Here is an 18,334-nt window from a genome sequence, read left to right as displayed (position 1 = left end):
TAAAGCTTGACTCGCGCCGCGTAGCCGCGTAGGGTTGAAAAATTGTGACTAGCAACGCGCAACGTCAGTATTATCGACCGAATAATAGTATGTAAAATAAAGAAGGAAAAAAAAAAGCAGAGTGGAACTTTCGTGGGGTTGATTCTTCTTGCGTTCGATTTGAACATTCCACCATCATGGGGTATCGCCAACGTTTCGCACCAACTGCGAATACTCTTTCGTACTACTCGTATATCGAGTTTATTTTTTATTTTTCTATTTAAAAAGTTTTTTTCGCCTTCGCCTTCGTGTATTTCTTTCTTCATTCTTCTTCTTGTTTTTTCTTCTTTTTTTTTTCGCTCAAAACGTGTCATTTCGGTAGATTATTATTATTCGATTGTGCGATATATTCGAGGTTGTTTTTCTCGCTACGGTTCCATTTCACGAGTATTTATATAAGCCTGTGCTTGTGTGAGTGTGTGCTTTTTATAAGCAAATTTTCCAAGTCCAAGCTCGAAATATCGTGATTTCACGTACGGTTTCAAGACCAGATTTCGTTGGCTTTTTTGCATACGTACCTGGTTACCAGATAGTGACTTTTTTTTTTCGTTTCGTGCCGACCTAAAATTAGATATCAGGTTACACAGCCGAGTTCTTTGATTAGGTACCTGTCGTTTTCGGATCGATTTTCAGTGCATCAGCCTTTATAGTTCGATATCACTCGAGGAGTATTTTCATAGGTGAGTAAGACTTTTCTATTATACTTTTACCTACCAACATATACACAGGTACAGGTAACCTAGATTATTGGTGACTGGTATGCATTATACATGCATACATAATAGGTACAAATATTAACATGGTTTCCCTAATATGATTCAAGTATGGTACGTGTATATACAAAAGAAAGTCGTTAGATTTCCTAATTGGGTATTATGGCTCCATTTTTTGAGGCATCTTAGCGATTTGGTATCACGTGACACGATAATTAGAACGTATAGCTATAAGAGGGAAGCTCAATTCAGCTTGTGGAAGTTAATTAGCTATTTTGTTTCTGAAAATGAAACGGCCTCAAAGGGCAGATAGGATAATTTCTGGCATCTCGATTATCAGGAACTGACAAAACAGAATTATGGAAACGATTAAATGAATGTACATAGCCAGATGTGAAAGGCGACTCCTCCGACCTGCATAAAGAATTCTTTCTCAAAGTGAATTCATTTCAATTCCTTTCACTCGATTTATCAATTTTTTCAAACTTGAAAAAAGTAAAATTCAGTTTTACCAACCTTAAGAAGGATCAACTCTCTATTATGAGCTAATCTCTTGCAAAACAAATTAACTTCTGAAAATTGATAAAAATGTAAGTAATGATGAGGTAAGAAACTACCAGATAAAATCATCTTTCCGTTAGAATTCTTCTAAATACATAGATACGTAACCCTACTTTCATGAAAAACCCTTCATCAGCCTTTAAACAATGTTTGCTTTCTTGTACATATGAAGCCCACCCTTCAAAAAATGGAAAAATCACAACCATCAAATAACACTGTTGGATCTTTTTCATTTTTGGACAGAATTCTTCTAAATAGGTAGGTAAGTAACATTTTCTTAAATGGAACTCTTTGAAAAAACTTGGACTTTTTCTTTTTTCTTTTATATTTTTAGAGGGCTTCTCATACTAGAGGATAGAGGACAAAACATTGTTTGGCAGATCAAAAGAAGGTTTTTTGGAAAAAGGAGCTTTAGACGAATTCTGACAAGGGAGATATCTCAACTCGGAGAAAGATTTTCGAATCTAACAAAGCTACTTACATGAAAAAGGAGCATGCAAAAATGCATCACTTATCTGGATTTCTAGAGCTGAAAAAGCATTTTTCGATTTTTGACGAATTCTTGAAAAACAATTTTTGGGCCAAATTGGTAAAAAATTCAAATTTTATTGAATTGACATAGAAAACTGAAATTGGGTACCTATAGTGCTCAGTTGATCAACACCCTCCCCCCCAAAAAATATTAAGAGTGGTTTAGAAACATTTTGAAATGTTTTAGAATCTTCTAATGATTTTTAAAATTGATATTTCCTCAAAATTTTACCCAATCAACTCGAAAAGCTAAATATCCTATAGTTACATAAGCTGCTGAGTCGATTGATGAAGGTGGTTGCAAGCTGTTCTGGAGCCTCCATCTGTACTATAGAAATTCCAGATTTTTAAAAAGTAGCATTGATAATTCAGGTTAATGTCCTATTTCCGACATGTCCAGTCGACTGGAGATGGTTTTAGACCATCTTGGAGCCTCCAGCAAGTTTTTGAAAGTTCCAGTTTTCCATAAAATGTAATTAGGTATAAATTTGTCAAAATGAATTACATAATATCAACTCATTTCAACAAAATTTCACAATATCCACCCATTTTGGAGCCTCCAGCGCGATTTTAAAATTTCTACAGAAGACTTGTAAATCAAGTTGGGCACCTAAAATTGATAAACATTTTCAATAATAGGTAGGTAAGTGAAGAACGCTGGTAGACAAAAATTCACTTCAGGTGTCCGCCTGTAAATCAGTTAAAAAGTGGATGAATCATTTAAATAGGTCCAGGATAAACTACAACTCGATTTTCAGCTGCCCAAATTGGTTTCCAAGCTCGCTGGAGCGATTTTTAAATTTTGGAGAAATCGAAAATCATGCGCTGGAGGCTCTAGAATGGCCGTAAACATAGTGGAATTCGGTTCCAGGAAGTTGATATTACAAGTTTTCGCACGAATAAAAGAACTTATAAACAGTATATTTTTGGTTTTTATTTTCCAAAAAAAAGTACCTCAAAGACTAGAATTTCGAAATTTGTAATTGAGCAGCTGTGACCTCTAAGAACCTTCCACTGTCATGTATTTCGAAAACCACTAAAAAATTATGGCATATTTTTCGACATTTTACGTTTTTTGAAAAATTTGGGCTCTATAAATACCTACCATTTTTCGTTTGTATGGCAAAATAAATTGCAATTGGGTCATTCCACGTCAATTGAACCAAAAAGTGGTAGGGGGGTTCGGCGATTTTTTTGAAATTTCTTCTGTGGAAAGATGTTCCAAAGGGATGACCAATGGCGCACATCGCAGTCGTCTAGCCCATTTTTAAGGGCAGCCAGGGGGTGTCAAAGTTTTCAGTACACCTAAAATATAATCCATTTCAGCAGTGGATTACTCGATAACCGCAATACCTACCAAAATGGAACTTTTTTCCATAGTTAGGGGTTTTGAAAGGCTTTTTGGTAATATCATAAAAATCAGTGTTGCCACTTTTTTTCGTACAAAAAATTAGCTCAAAAAGGTTCAAAACGTAGTTTTCATATCGTTTCGACTTTCAAAAATTCTGAATAAAAATATATTATCGACAACTTTTTATGCTGAATAGCATATTAAAAAATTGGGATGGTAGCATGTTGCAAAGTCGGTTTTAAAAAATTTAAAGTTTGCGAAAAAATGCAATTTCTTGATTTAAAACATGAAAAAAAGTTTTGATAGTTGAAGTTGGCCCATTTGTCCCCTATTTGTACGTATCTGTTGAAAAAGTTGAAAAAACCCTTTCACTCGATAAAAATGAACTCCTCACAAAAAAATCAAAATTCGAAAAAATTCAATTTTCGATTTCAAGCATCAAAACAAGTTCAAATTTATGCAGTTGTCTTATTTTGACCTCTTTCTGACGTATTTCATGAAAAAGTTGTTGAAAAATAAAAATTCGTTCATTTTTTCAATCTTTTCAAATTTTGATTTTTTTGTGAGTTGTTCATTTCATCGAGTGAAAGGGGTTTTTCAACTTTTTCAACAGATACGTACAAATAAGGGACAAATGGGTCAACTTCACCTATCAAAACTTTTTTTCATGTTTTAAATCAAAAAATCACATTTTTTCGCAAAATTTAAATTTTTTAAATCGACTTTGCAACATGTTACTATCCCAATTTTTCAGTATGTTGTTCAGCATAAAAAGTTGTCCATAATATATATTTTTCAGAATTTTTGAGAGTCTGAGCGATATGAAAACTATGTTTTGAAACTTTTTGAGCTAATTTTTTGTACGAAAAAAAGTGGCAACACTGATTTTTATGATATCGCCAAAAAGCCTTTCAAAACCCCTAACTATGAAAAAAATTTCCATTTTGGTAGGTACTGCGGTTATCGAGTAATCCACTGCTGAAATGGATGATATTTTAGGTTTACTGAAAACTTTGACACCCCCTGGCTGCCCATAAAAATGGACTACAGGGCTGCGATTTGCGCCATTGATCATCCCTTCAAAAGGTCTTTCCACAGGAAAAATTTCAAAAAAAATCGCCGAACCCCCCTACCATTTCTTGGTTCAATTGACGTGGAATGACCCAATTCAAAAATGATAAATGAGGCATGAAGCTTTTCAGGAACAAAGTTGACGATTTGATTTTTTTATTAATTTACCAGATGTCAATTTTGGAAAATTCGAAATCTCGTAGGACCCTCAATTTCCTCTTCAGACACCTTAAATTTTTATGTAAGCCCCCCCCCCTATTGGTTCGTACACTTCGGTCAAAAAAAATTAGCAAGGCCACGACGAGTTGCTCAAAGATTATTGTGATAAGAACGAAATTTACAATTAGTTGTCAAGTGCTTCTCAAAATTATGAAATACATTCGTAATAATGAATATAACCTACTATAGCCTTCACATATCGATTCCGCGTTTAAAAAGTGTTGAATTGTTGCTCTCTAATTTGAAGCATTCGAGTGTTTTTAGCTACCTACTTACATCATCCTTCAAATATGACGCTTATTTTCATTTGTTTGGCTTTTAAATGTCCACCTGCTTTCGCGACCGATCTCAAAAATACTCGAAGACTGCGTGGACCGGATTCGTCCGGATCTAACGTACCTGGCTCTGAAACAAATTCATGTCAATACCGAACCCGAATTTTTGATGCCAGTTTAGACACCTATTTTAATAAAATTTCTATTATAATTTACCCAATTTCTTTTGGCGTCTTAATCAAGTATTCTGAAATAAAAAATCCCATATGTGTTACAAGTTTTTTCTTTCTGAAAAAATTAAGACCGTTTTCTGAACCTGTTGTACTGACCCATGACGACGATAAAAATTTCCGGTCGGAATCGGACCAGACCGACCCATTATAAGACAAAAAAAAATTTGTGAAATTGGATGAATTTTGAAAATCATTCTACATATGTAGCTATTTGAATTAACTGTTGTCAATAGATATGCCCACGCTATTCACCAAGAAGCCGTAAAAAAGCCGAATGAAAACTTACCATGTAGGTACTCGTACTATGACGCTCAAATGCAGCTTACAATCGTTAATGTTAATGAACGTGTAATGTTTCACTACACCTACAGCAACAGCTAATATTTGATAGATAGGTTTCATTTTTCGTGAGCATGTTTTCAAATAGGGACAGGTACCTAGACCTACCTAGTTAAATGTGGATCTTGGTCACACTAAGTGTTCGAAATTATGTATTCAATTGGTTGTAAAAATTTAAATATGTAGGTACTTTTTCATAACTCGCTTTTTTTGTATTTTTATTTCCACAGATTGTGAACCTGTGCCCGAAAGAGTCAAACCATGCGAAGAAAGTAGACAGCTTGCTGAAGCGGTATTCGTACCAGCCACTCTGGAGTAGGCAATCCAGCGCCCTCCGCGTAACGCGTTTATTCGATGAAAAAGAAAAGGAAACGCTGCACGCCGATGAATCATTGTAAATAGATCGTTTGCTGAGATACCTACTCGTACTCTTACGCAGATCCCCTCGCTCGAGATGCATTTTACCTCCACGATTTGGTGCAATTGTCGCGATACGATGGCGATGAAACGTTTGAAAACTGTCGACAACGAATCCGCTAGCGTCATCATGTAGTCGTCGTCGTCGTCGTTGATTCACGCACAGTCGAAGGCAAAATAAACGAGAGAAGCGCGTTTCGCGTTTAATTAAGCTCGATTTTCAAGAATATGGGCACAGTGCTGAGTTTGAGTCCGCGAGATCGAAGACCCAGTTACGGAACAACCATCTCCGGTACGGGGGCTTCGAATACGACTACGTCTGCGACGGTGGCCGGCACCGGTTCGTCTATAAACCCGATCAGCTCGGGCGAATACACGTTGAATAATTTGAATTACGATATATTGAAAACCGTGCGAAATCGCGATATAATAAACGTCAACAAGATGGTGGTTAGTAATACGATTTCGATGCCTCCGGCGTCCAATATAAACACGATAAACGAATTCAATAACGAGAACATCATAGCCGAAAAGAACAGCATCGAGAAAACCATGAAGAAACATTCGACGTTGATCAACGCGTTGAACTGGAAACGCTTCTCGTCTTCCAATAAGAAAAAAATCGAACAAAAGAATAAAAATTTATCTGTGTTTCGGCAGCCGCTCGCCGATTACAATCCTTTAGCCATGGATAAGAATAAAAACGGCATGCGGAAGCATTCGGCGTTCGCAGCGTACTATCCTTCGCTGGCGACCGTCAAGAATGCCAACATCCAGTCACTAGCCAACACGTTGGGCGGATTGGATATCGTGAGAGGCGGCGAAAACCTCGATAAAAATATCATCAATAATAACGTGAATATCAATCAGCAGCAACAGCAGCAGCAGCAACAACAACATCATCATCATCACCACCATCATCACCATCACCATCATCATCAATCTAATATCAATAACAATAATAATAAAATCAATTTAGACAGTAACGATAATGTGAAAACGTGCACGAAAAATGGCGTCATTGTGACAAATGTAGCCAACGCCAATGCTACTACAATCGTCCATACTTCGGCCAAGACGCCGTCTTCGGTTAAGCCTCAAGATACGAATGGGGCTGCTGCTCAAATATACGTGCCGAAGAAAACCGTCATCCAAGCATCTACTTCCGAATTGCTCAAATGCTTGGGTATTTATCTGCAGAGGAAGTGCTATCGATTGAAGAACTTTCAGCCGGGAGATGCGGTCATGTGGTTGAGAACGGTTGATAGAAGTCTTCTAATTCAAGGATGGCAGGTTAGAAATCAGATTTATCTACCTACTTGTATTATTTTCATTCGATATAAGTAATTATGGCGATTAGGTATTAAAATCTTCGAGGAGATAATGATTGAATCTCATTAGGTCCGAGGGGATTGGGTGGGTTTCGACGAGACAAAGCCATTTGTGTAAATTTCAACAATTTTCCTACAAACGGAAAATTGTTGATTTTTTTGAATTTTTTTCCTAATAATATTTTGGCCAAAATGCAAATGGTGGTTTCAGCCACAAGTTGGTACTATTCTCACGTAAATTTGCCTCGTAAACACCGAATCGCGATTCTAAATACGTAGATAGTAGGTAGAGGTACCTATTGGGAAAGAGAATTGAAAAACGTATCGTTATTTCTGTTCACAGGATGTTCCATTCGTTAATCCAGCCAACGTAGTGTTCGTTTACATGTTAGTACGCGATCTCGTCAAAGGCGAAGATATGAACACGGAATTAGAATTGCAAATAATGGTTTTAACGTGTTTATATATGTCTTATTCGTACATGGGTAACGAAATATCCTACCCTTTGAAACCTTTCCTCATCGAAGAGAGTCGAGAACAATTTTGGGATCGTTGTTTGTTAATAGTGAACAAAATGTCCGCTCCTATGTTAAGGATAAACTCCGAGCCTGCTTATTTTGCCCACATATTTACCGAGTTGAAATCTTTCGGCATGTCCAATATAAATCTTGTACAACAGGAAACAACGTAAGCTAAACTGAATCTAAACGTAACTAAGTATACTTTTACCTACTCACCTATTTTTGTTATCTATTTGTTGTTCGTTTTTTTTTCCTATCGATGTCTTTTATGGCAGGCAAGTACTTAGGTATCCAGGTGCATTATGCATTAAGTTAAACATATGTAGATGTAGATCGATGTTTTCGTATTAAATAGGTAGGTACTTCTACTTATGATTTGGAATTTTAAGAATTTCGTTCGAATTTTGAAATATGTCGACTTACAAGGTTTGTTTTTCGTGAATCATTAAGGACTTCGAATTCCTTCCTAGATATATCAAAAGTACCTACCTAGCATACCTAATTACTTACCTCGTTTCAAGATGATTAAATTTTACTTTTCAACATACCTTTAACGAAGTGTAAGGACATTTTTCTATCGATTTTTCTTTCGAGCCTCGATGCTACTTTTACTTCTACCCACCTTTCAAATAACGTCTAAATTTTTTTCCCATAAGGTACCCATTTACCTATTTACATACACAGTTTTTATTATCATCCTCAGATACATGAAATAAATCTCTATTAATATACGATAGAATAAGCCGGATATAAGAAATCTTCATCGTTGTACTATCTACTTTGCAGTTGACAGATTACATAATCAAATTTACAAACAAGTTGAATACCTATTTGATTTACCAAATTTTCTCATTAACAAACCATAGGCAGTTACGAAATTTTTTCTTTCTTTTTATAGTTTTGAATTTGATCGATTGAAAAATACCTTTCTTCGCTGTAATTTATTTTTCTATAACAATCAATTCAATCGTCTTGAATATTTTTAGAATTATGTACGTATTTAAGCTGTTGAAGTATTTGTCGTCTATGTTATCGTTCTTTCTTTTTTGAATTTTAAAACTTCAAATAAGAATAATTTTGTGTTATGTTATGTGTAATTATTTATTTATAAGTAGTTTTTTTTTTTTTTTTTTTTTTTTTTTAAATCAGCGTTTATGCCAAAGTTTTTGAAATGGAAGGCCCGGCGACGTGCAATATTACTTTTAAGATTACTTAAATTAAGTTATATTTAAGTTTACCTTTACATTAAGTTGAAAAAAAAAATGAAGATGAGTGCCAATCTAGTCATTTACCCATCTAAGTCTCGTTATTATTAACAATTGTTATTTTAAGAATTCGTTTGTAAGTTCTCCGTTTGTAAGTTCTCATATATACTAGACGAAGAAAATGATCTAGTATCTTACCTAGTTAATGATGTTATTGATGTTGATGTGTTTATTAATATTTTTTTGACGTACTTACTTATTTATTTATATGTAGATGAAATACCTTGTCAATCTACTGTTGAGCCAACCACTTCTATCGTTGGTTTGATTGTGGATTGATATTGAAATGCGCAAATATGAAAGCTAAATTATGTATCCATTCGAACAGAATGGGTTCTAGCAGAGTGTATGTAATTCATTGCCTACTCCTTTTATCAATTTTCCTCATACTTTTCTTTTCTATCCTATACTATTGCTCTTTTTTCTTTCTTCCTAATTTGTATTTGTTGTTTTTTTGTTTACTTACCTTATACCTACCTACGCGAACGTGTATATTTTTATGAATAATTTGATGTGTATGCTCGCACAAGTAGAAAAATATCTACAACTCACGTTTTCTTGCACGCACCAGAACATTTTCGATACGATTTGTCGAATGAATTACACATTTTGAACATTCTGATTATCAGAACGTCTATCAAAATTGTCAAGTTAGCGTCAAAAGAATAATTATGAGCAAAAATGTAGGTATTTAACCATGTACTTGTAGGTAATCAATTTATCTACTTTCAGAAAATGTAAATTGTTGTTTTTTGGTTATCTGAAAATGTAGGTACTGTTCTTGTTTGATTTTTGTTTGTTTACTTTTTTTCATCATTATTTATTTTTTGTTCGTTTTTTTTTGTTTTTGTTTTCTGTTTATTTTAATTGTAATTGATATGTGTACCTAATGAGTAATGATCATGCCAAACCTGTACTTCGAACAAAAATTTACCAAATGATTTTTGAATTTAGGATTACTTATCGTGAAATTTCATTTTAAATTTTAAACGTAACATTACGAATAATTTGTCTGAAACGTTCGTACTTGTCGCTTGTACGTAATGTACAATCTCCTTGCCCGAAGATGTTAATGAATTTGCATAACTTTCGCCGTAAATCCTGTAACACGAAATATCATCTTGGGCTGCAAGGCAGTGAAACGTGCAACTTTATTAACCTATTCGTATTCGAGTAATAATTGAACGCATTCCCAGAAAAGAGATGTACTTACCTAATTTGATTTTATAGTACTTATTATCGCTTGAAATTATACGAGTTAAATGTGATATACCATTATGAGTTTTTGAATAAAAACAAAAGGATAAATTTCAGCTCAAAATTGTTGTTTTGTAATTTTACGAATACCTATCTTACTTTTTCTACGTTTGTGTTTGTTGATTCATCGTTACCATCATTATTTTTTGGCTCACAGGGACTCGAGTCTGAGATTATTTCGAAGTTTTTTTTTCATCATACACAAAACAAACTCCCGCATATTTACATTATCGTAACTACTAAAATGAAAAAACTAAACAAAAAACTCGGTATTTCATCACTCAGTTATTTATTTTGCAAATCAGTCGAGTAGTTATGTATATAACCATGTACTTATGTAAATAAAATTTTTGATCTTTTACCTGCAGTTTCTTTATAAATAGCTTATCTATAAGCACGCTCTGATTTAATTTCAATGCCAAACAGTAAAAAAGAATAAAAAAGCATAATACTAATAAAGAAAAAAATATGAAAATGATTCTTCATTGTCGGATAACTTCGTAAATTGAAACATCATTTCTGAATTACAAAGATGATCGTTGTAAATTCACGTCAAACAGTTTCCCAAGAGTTTCTGCATCATTGTCATTCAAGGAGAATGGAGAATGCATCGTATAATATTTCTCTCAAGTGCACGCACGCACGTTACACGAATGATCTTCATTTTGTAAGTAATTTAATATACTTGAGTGCTTTGAGAGATGCTTTTTGTTGAGCATCAATGACAGAATCGGCAGTTCCGTGACAAACTGCCACTGGTAAAGTAGACAGCTGAACCAAGCATTGATATTTTCCTGGAAACGGAGATAATTAGAGTAAATTGATTTTATAATCGAGGCTGAACTGAATTTTTAAACAGCAGTGACATTTTACCTGACTTGGATTTCTCTTCGATATTTACGAAAGTTACTTCGAGTTTATTCTCAAGAGCTACTTCTTTTAACCACTTGATCGCTTCGGCGCTGTTTATATCGTCTATTTTGGTGATTTGCTGGAACGAAATCATTTATCGATTAGTTAGTCGAAGTATTTCTACGAAATTAATAAAATTAACCCGGCTTACTTTTAATCTCTCTATCCTACTTCCGCTGAAATTCTTTAAATTTTTATGAAATAACGATATTTTTCTACTAAATCCACAATGTGCGGATAATCCTCGTCCTATTTTTTGATTACTGTATCGTTCAACGACCTGAAACAAATCATAATTAACGAATTGAACGTGTAATTAGTGCGAGCTACTGAATAATGCGAGATGATATTTGTCATTGGACATTACTTCGTCTTCATCTTCCATATTTTTGTAAGAATTCTCTTCTTCGGCAGGAATTGTAAGAATTTTCTGTACCATTTTATGAGCGGATTGCCGTTTAGCCAATTTCTTCGACCGTCCGACTCCTGTAAAAGCATCGGTTCGGGTTTAAAATGTAATTGTTACGACTGAAAACGATGAAATGAACATTTTACCATATTCTTTGAAGCTTCCAACAGTACATAAAATTGTGAATAATCTCTCGTGAGGTAGCCCTTCTTCTTGTTCGGTGCTGTATTCCGGAGGCATCCAGCGTCTCATCATACACAGCTCTTGTAACATTCCTATCGGATTTCCGTGAATTTCTTCTTCAGGAACTTCAGTACTGGAAAAATATAACTCTTAGTTATTACCGATTCTTCGTTAGTTCGTAGAGTAGATTAAATCGGCGAAAATTATTACATTGTGGCGTTTTTGCTTTTCAGTTTCGTTGACAGTGTTTTCGGAACATTTTGGAGTAAGATTTGCTCCGGAATAACGGGAGATGTTTCTTCGGAAATTAGATTTTCATCTGTTAGAATGAATAAGAATTAGAGACCTCGTCGAAATCAATCGACTCATACGTATGGTGGAATTATCCAGTACATATTACCTTCTTCTTTCTTTTTCAAGGAAGCGATGTAATAATGAACTTCAGCGTTGTTGCTACCGATCACCTGTTCCATTTCGTCAATTTTGTCAGCCCATTACGATTTTCATAATTAATTTTCTTCGTTATTTTATTCTGATTCTGAAATTTTTTGTAAAAAAAATTTTGTTGACAAATGATAAGCGCAAGGTGAGAAAGTAAGTGCATTGGAAATATCCCAAGTACAGGGAAAAGATGGTGACTTTGAATTTTATTTTAGAACAGAACAATTGAAATTTTCAATCAATTATTTTGAAGAAAGTGTTTAAAAATTATATCGTTGTTTTATTGACGAATTTGTAAGAAAATAATTGAGAATTTTGTTTCAATCAAAACGCGTTTTCCCTGCGCTAGAAATTTTTAGTTTTCAAAGTCATGTCAACCTTGTAATTTAATTTACTCATTGTATGACCGATAGACGCTTTTTAAAGATGCCGATGTTTTTTATCAATTCCGTTCAAAAAACGTGTTTTCTTGAGGAAAGGGTTTTCATTTTTCGTTTTTATTTAATTTAATTTGAACTAGAACCGATTGCATTTCTCAATTTTTGGTTTGTATTATTCAATATTGCGACCGTCTGGGAATTTCCTCGCATGTAAGTTTTGTTTTATGGTTATAACACTACTCTTCATGGGACTGATTTGTACAGTCCTCATCTGAAATTACACTTTTCAACGTGTTTGGATTTGGATCTATAATCTGCGTTTACCTACTCCCATAGAGGGAATAACATTGTATTTCTACAAATGATTAGTTCTTTACAGTTGAGTAATTCTGTATACTTTTGTTTATTCTTCGTAGCAGTTCAAAGTAAATCGAGTAAAAATGGCCAAAGTTAAACGCTCGGCTCCGAAGCCAAGCCGAAAGCAGCTGAGAAAACAGGAGCGTTTGGAGAAAAAGCAACGTAAACAGCGAAGATCTAATCAAATTACCGAAGAAGTTACCCCCAAACAACAACCGAAACCTAAGCAAAAGACCCAGCAAAGTGTCAAGCCTGAAATGAAAATCGCTCCTGATCCTAACGCTGATAAGATCAAATTTCAAAAACTACAACGATCTATGAATATGGAACGTGTTAAACGCTTCAAAGAGGACAACCTCAAGGAAGATAGAGTGATCAGAAGCTTGGAGAAGAAACTAAAATTAAATGTCAAGAAGAAGTCATCTCTTTCGAAATCTTTCATCAACGAAGGTTTAGATTGTATCCTTTTCATCCATATATTAGATATTCTTACGACGAATTAATTTATTTCATATCTAACTAGCATTTAGTTTTTCTTCCTTAACTCTTGTCAAGATTTATTGGAGGTTTGCGACTTCGAAAAATACAAGGATAATATCAATTTGGAAACCGAGCTGAACGATATTGGAATAAAATCGGAATTCGCCGATGACTTATCCACTATCGCAAAAACTACTGCGAATAATACATTTGAGGAAGACTTCGAAAAAGATGTGTCAGATAACTCGAGGGAACCCGAAGACGAAAAAATTATCAAAAAGAAACGTAAACGTAAGAAGAAGAAAGCAGACGATGAAACCGAAACTGGGAAAACGAAAAAACTCAAGAAAGATGTCATGTCGGAAGATGAAGATTTCCCCGAAGAAAATGTTCTACGAGAAGATACCAACAGTCGAAGCAAAAAGAAACGAAAAAAGAAGAAAGTAGACGATAACGTAGAATCCGGTGCCGAAACTACGAAAATGAGAAAATTCGAGAGAAATGTGATTCCGGGAGATGAAGATTTACACGAAGAAAATTCCGAAAGTGATGAAGAAAACGTTCCAAGAGAAGATACTAACGGTCAAAGTAAAAAGAAGAAAAAACGAAAAAAGAAGAAAGTAGATAATAAAATCGATTCTAGCACCAAAGCTTCAAAAATTAATAAGCCCGAGAAAGATGCTCTTTCGGATGATGAGTTCGAAGATGAAGATTTCTGTGATGAAATGTATGAAGAAGATGCCGAAAGCGATCACGAAAATGTTCTACGAGAAGATATATACGGTCGATTAAGGAAAGAAGACGGCACCGTTGTCGAGGTGGGTGTTGTAATAATGATAATTTTCAATATTCGTTACATTTCGATTAATTCGTTTTGTTATCGTTTAAATTTTAGAACCAAACTAAATATATTCCACCTCAGCTGAGAAACAAAGCTGCGAATTCTTCATCTAGTTCGGAAAAATTGATGAGATTGAAAAAACAAATGAAAGGTTTGCTGAATCGTTTAACTGGTAAAAATATGCACAGTATTGCAACTCAGGTGAGTGATAGAGATCAAAATCAAATACGTCTAATTTGAATTTATCGGTGACAGGATGATTTATTCAACTTGAAAGTTAATGTTACTGTTTATTAATTTACGATTACGTCAATTTATCGTAGATGGAACAAATGTACGGTTGTAACAGTCGTCACGATGCAAATTCAACGTTGATCGAATTGTTAAAGGAGTCTATGATATCTGATGTATTTTCACCCATGAGGATTATCATCGAACATGCGTTATTAGTTTCTATTCTCCATGCAAACGTTGGTACAGAAGTTGGTTAGTACATATCTGTAGTACTTTTTGATTCGATTATTTATCTTATTTTTATTTTTTGTCACGAAATACGTACTGATTTTGTTGATAGGCTCGTACGTCCTCCAACAATGTGTCGAAGAATATCATACTTTAATGCAGGAATCAGTGTTATCTATCGGAGATAAACGAATCGATAATGTTATTGCAATTTTAGTACAACTCTACAACTTCAAGGTGAGAATTCACACAGGCATCGTTCAACGCGGAGATCGCAAAATGATTCAGATTTTTATCCTTCCTGGATTTTTTTTTATTCGCTCGGACATTTTTTTGCAATTTCAAGTGTAGTGATTATAGCTTTCTTTTATGTACAGGTTTGCCACGCGTGTTTGATTTACGAAATATTGGATCAGTTATTGGAACGCTTCCAAGAGAAAGACATCGATCTTATTTTATTGATATTCAACAACGTCGGTTTCAATCTTCGTAAAGACGATCCGGCCAAATTGAAAGAAGTTATTTTCAACGTTCAGAAAAAAGCTAATTCTTCGCCGGCTCATTTTGAAAAGTAAAGCTTTTTCTTAAAATATGAAAACGATGCGATTATTTTGTGTAAAAATGTGAAAAGCTGGGTATCAATTTTCACGATGGTTTCAGTTCGAGAACGAAATTCATGTTGGAGACGCTGTTAGCGATAAAGAACAATAATAAACTCAAAGTTATACAAACCGAATCGGATTATATCGAATCGTTAAAGAAATTATCAAAAACCATGCTGAATAGCGGAAAATACGTGAGCGAGTTGAAAATAACTTTGGACGACTTATTAAACGGTAAGATCTTTGCAACGAGTACAATTTCAAATGGGATCTCGCCAATTTACGATTTTTCTGCGCAGTTGAAAGTAAAGGACGATGGTGGATAGTTGGATCGGCGTGGCAAGGAAGTACGTCGATTGGAGAAAAAACAAATTTAAAGACCGATTCGGGTTTGACTTTCGATGAAAAACTTCTCAACTTGGCTAGAAAACATCGAATGAACACGGACGTCAGAAAAAATATATTTTGCATTTTGATGAGCGCTGAAGTGAGTTCTTTGAATTAAAATTATGTACCTATTCGTGCGAACGAATCGAGCTTGTAAATTACATTAACTCCTTAGGATTTCATGGACGCTTTTGAAAAGTTACTCAAGTTGGGATTGAAAGGAAACCAGTGCCAGGAAGTTATTTACGTGACGATGCATTGTTTGTTACAAGAGAAACTGTATAATCCGTATTATTCTTTTATTGCCGAGCAATTTTGTCTTGCGGATCGGAAATATCAGGTGAATAACATTATAGAATGTATTTTTCGTACTTATTGATACCGAAATCGTGGTCAGTATTAATTTACGTTGATTTTTTTTTAGCTCGCTATTCAGTATTGCTCTTGGGATAAATTTAAAGAAATGAATTCTTTGAACCATCAACAAGCAGCTAATTTGGCTCAGTTTCTAGCGTATTTAATGCAAAATAAGAAACTTGCGATATCAGTTCTAAAGGTAAATGATCGAGTTGTGGATTATTATTACATGGATAGTTTAGTCACCTAAAGAAAAAACCGGTATCGCACGATGAAGTTGAATGCAAGAGTTAATTTTACTTAATTTTTGTGTTCCTGATTTTTCAAAAATTGAAGGGGAGGGGGAGGGAAGGCTCAGATTAATTTTTTTAATAGAGTTCATTCGTGGATGCAGAAATAGAAATAACTTGTTTAATAAGAGGAGTGACGCACCTCTTGAAATGAAATCCCTGATAATCTGTGATTTGGTTTACAGGTGCTCCAATTCACCGAAATGAATAAATCAATGGTTCGTTTCCTCCGGCAGCTTTTACTCAGCATATTATTAAACAACGAAGAAACCACCATTGCTGAAGTTTTTGCTCCCATTTCAAAATCCGAAGCTTTATTCATGTTAAGAGAAGGTCTTCAGCTATTCCTGCACCACTTCATCTTAAAAGAAGTCGCTAATAAAAGCTCCGACGCGTATAATGGCGATCTCTCTTCGTTACCACAAAAAATAGAAGTTGCTGAGAACGCGATGCGTGGTTCTAATTCGCAAATCGACTTCGACCGTTGATAAAGATTTTTTCATTGGTAAGAAATAGGTGATAATTTCAAGCTTGATTGGGACTCGCCTTTGGACATTGATTTTCATATAAAGTTATTTTAAGTCGTTCCTCGCTTCTCTCGGAACTTCCCCGAACCACATTAGGATAACTCGCCCCATCGAGGCTTACCTGCATCCAACACAATACAAAATTTTTTGTTTTCCCTCTAAAGGTCATTGACCTGGCTGTCTGGCTTCTAACGGTCAGTAACCCGTCTATCTAGTTTCTCAAGGTCGTCTATTCGCCCTGTTATTCCTCTTGGAGTCATTGACCCAACAGTCCAGCCTCTCAAGGTCATTGATCCGTGTGTTCACACTTTCAACGTCATCGATCTATGTAGTTTTTTTTTTCAATGAGCAGAAAAGAGTAGCTCTAACGTCCAGATTAGCTGCCCCAACGATGCTCTATCCTTTCAAGGAGACCTCATGTCGTGAAGAGGGGCGAAACCCCCAAAAAGCATATCTAGGGCATCCCTCGGATGTACATGCCAAATTTCAGCCTACTAGATCAAGTTGGAGGGGTCAGGGGCGTGATACAAAGTTTTTCAAGGTCAGAAGAACACTTTTTAAAAAGTCCCCCCCCCCCCAATCTAAATTGCTCTATGAAGCTGAATTTTGTATAGGTAATGTACAACTTTTAATTTCATATCAATTGGTTCCTAATTTGGCGTTTTTGACCTTTTTCACCCTTTCCTTCGCCCCCTCCTAAAGATTTGAGCATAGCGAATATTTGGGTCAAGGTCGTCCTCACTGAAACCTTTTCAGTCCAACGTCATCCCCACACCCAGCGCAAATTAAAAAAACAAAATAAAAACAAATTACGAATAAAAATATCAGATATGCGAAAAATTGACGAAAACAGATTTCTGGAGCCCAAAACGAATATTGTGAGTCGGCCCACTTCTATTCCATAAATCACGATAAGCCCTTACGAGCCCTATTTTTCCTTTGTTTGAAAAAAAAATCAGGCTGATTCGCCAAAGAATCGTTCAATGTTGAATAATTTGCTCGATCGTTTTGTTTTCAGTTCGATTTCGTTGAACGACGAATGATGGAAGATACTATAATCGAAGAAAGAGTTCAAATGTTGGAAAAATTGTTTGCGATCTGCGTCGAAAGAACTTTTTACGAAATCCTTGCGTATGATAAGGTTAGATTTTCATGCTCGAAGAGTTACCTACATATTATAGGCATATAAAATAATGAACCTTCTTATCGAAAAACACAATCGACGAAATTTCTCACCAATTTCGCTTTTCGCTCCAGTATTGGATTTTTCGTTGACCATGATTCTCGCAAGGAGTGGAGAAGAGCTGAAGGATGTAGTCGCAAATTTTATTGCACACGTTATTGATTTACACAATGATAAGATTGCTGTGATATCTCGCCAATGTTGCGAGAGAATATTGAAAATAAATCGTTTTTTCTACGACTCGGATTAATTTATTTAGAATTCGATTTAGTTTTCATATTACATACGTATTTGGTATTTTTTTTCTCGCTTCGGTTACTAGTTGAAATTTCAAGTTATTTTGTTACTTTTAGATGAGAAGAAGCTCCCTCCGGTTAGTCGAATAAATGAAGTTTATCGA

The 18,334-nt window shown here is 35.0% G+C and overlaps 3 protein-coding genes across 4 annotated transcripts; 2 read left to right on the top strand and 1 right to left on the bottom strand.

Moving 5' to 3' along the window:
- The first annotated feature begins 115 nt into the window (after window positions 1-115).
- Cdk5alpha (Cdk5 activator-like protein) lies at window positions 116-10,484 on the top strand. The gene is made up of 3 exons (XM_065361937.1): window positions 116-719; window positions 5,563-7,042; window positions 7,424-10,484. Exons 2-3 carry the CDS (start codon window positions 5,978-5,980, stop codon window positions 7,769-7,771), a joined length of 1,413 nt encoding a protein of 470 aa, XP_065218009.1. The 5' UTR covers window positions 116-719; window positions 5,563-5,977; the 3' UTR covers window positions 7,772-10,484.
- Window positions 10,390-12,196, bottom strand: LOC135843891 (RISC-loading complex subunit tarbp2-like). Its single transcript, XM_065361939.1, has 7 exons — window positions 12,028-12,196; window positions 11,838-11,946; window positions 11,591-11,760; window positions 11,403-11,521; window positions 11,187-11,315; window positions 10,997-11,114; window positions 10,390-10,917 (listed from the first exon to the last, which is right to left on the bottom strand). Exons 1-7 carry the CDS (start codon window positions 12,098-12,100, stop codon window positions 10,784-10,786), a joined length of 852 nt encoding a protein of 283 aa, XP_065218011.1. The 5' UTR covers window positions 12,101-12,196; the 3' UTR covers window positions 10,390-10,783.
- Window positions 12,197-12,495: 299 nt separating this feature from the next.
- Window positions 12,496-18,174, top strand: LOC135843889 (nucleolar MIF4G domain-containing protein 1). 2 transcript variants are annotated; one of them, XM_065361936.1, is made up of 13 exons: window positions 12,496-12,658; window positions 12,868-13,264; window positions 13,361-14,103; window positions 14,181-14,327; window positions 14,450-14,612; window positions 14,701-14,825; window positions 14,966-15,159; window positions 15,249-15,424; window positions 15,490-15,677; window positions 15,753-15,917; window positions 16,002-16,133; window positions 16,410-16,729; window positions 17,770-18,174. In XM_065361936.1, exons 2-12 carry the CDS (start codon window positions 12,889-12,891, stop codon window positions 16,710-16,712), a joined length of 2,712 nt encoding a protein of 903 aa, XP_065218008.1. In that variant the 5' UTR covers window positions 12,496-12,658; window positions 12,868-12,888; the 3' UTR covers window positions 16,713-16,729; window positions 17,770-18,174. The 2 variants fall into 2 exon arrangements, with proteins under 2 accessions (XP_065218008.1, XP_065218007.1); XM_065361935.1 differs by having other exon boundaries at window positions 12,865-13,264.
- Window positions 18,175-18,334: the final 160 nt, after the last annotated feature.

Source organism: Planococcus citri, chromosome 4, assembly GCF_950023065.1.
Source record: "Planococcus citri chromosome 4, ihPlaCitr1.1, whole genome shotgun sequence".
Classification (NCBI taxonomy): Eukaryota; Metazoa; Arthropoda; class Insecta; order Hemiptera; family Pseudococcidae; genus Planococcus; species Planococcus citri.
Note: the sequence above shows the minus strand (reverse complement) of the source record. Positions and strands in the feature narration are given on the sequence as shown.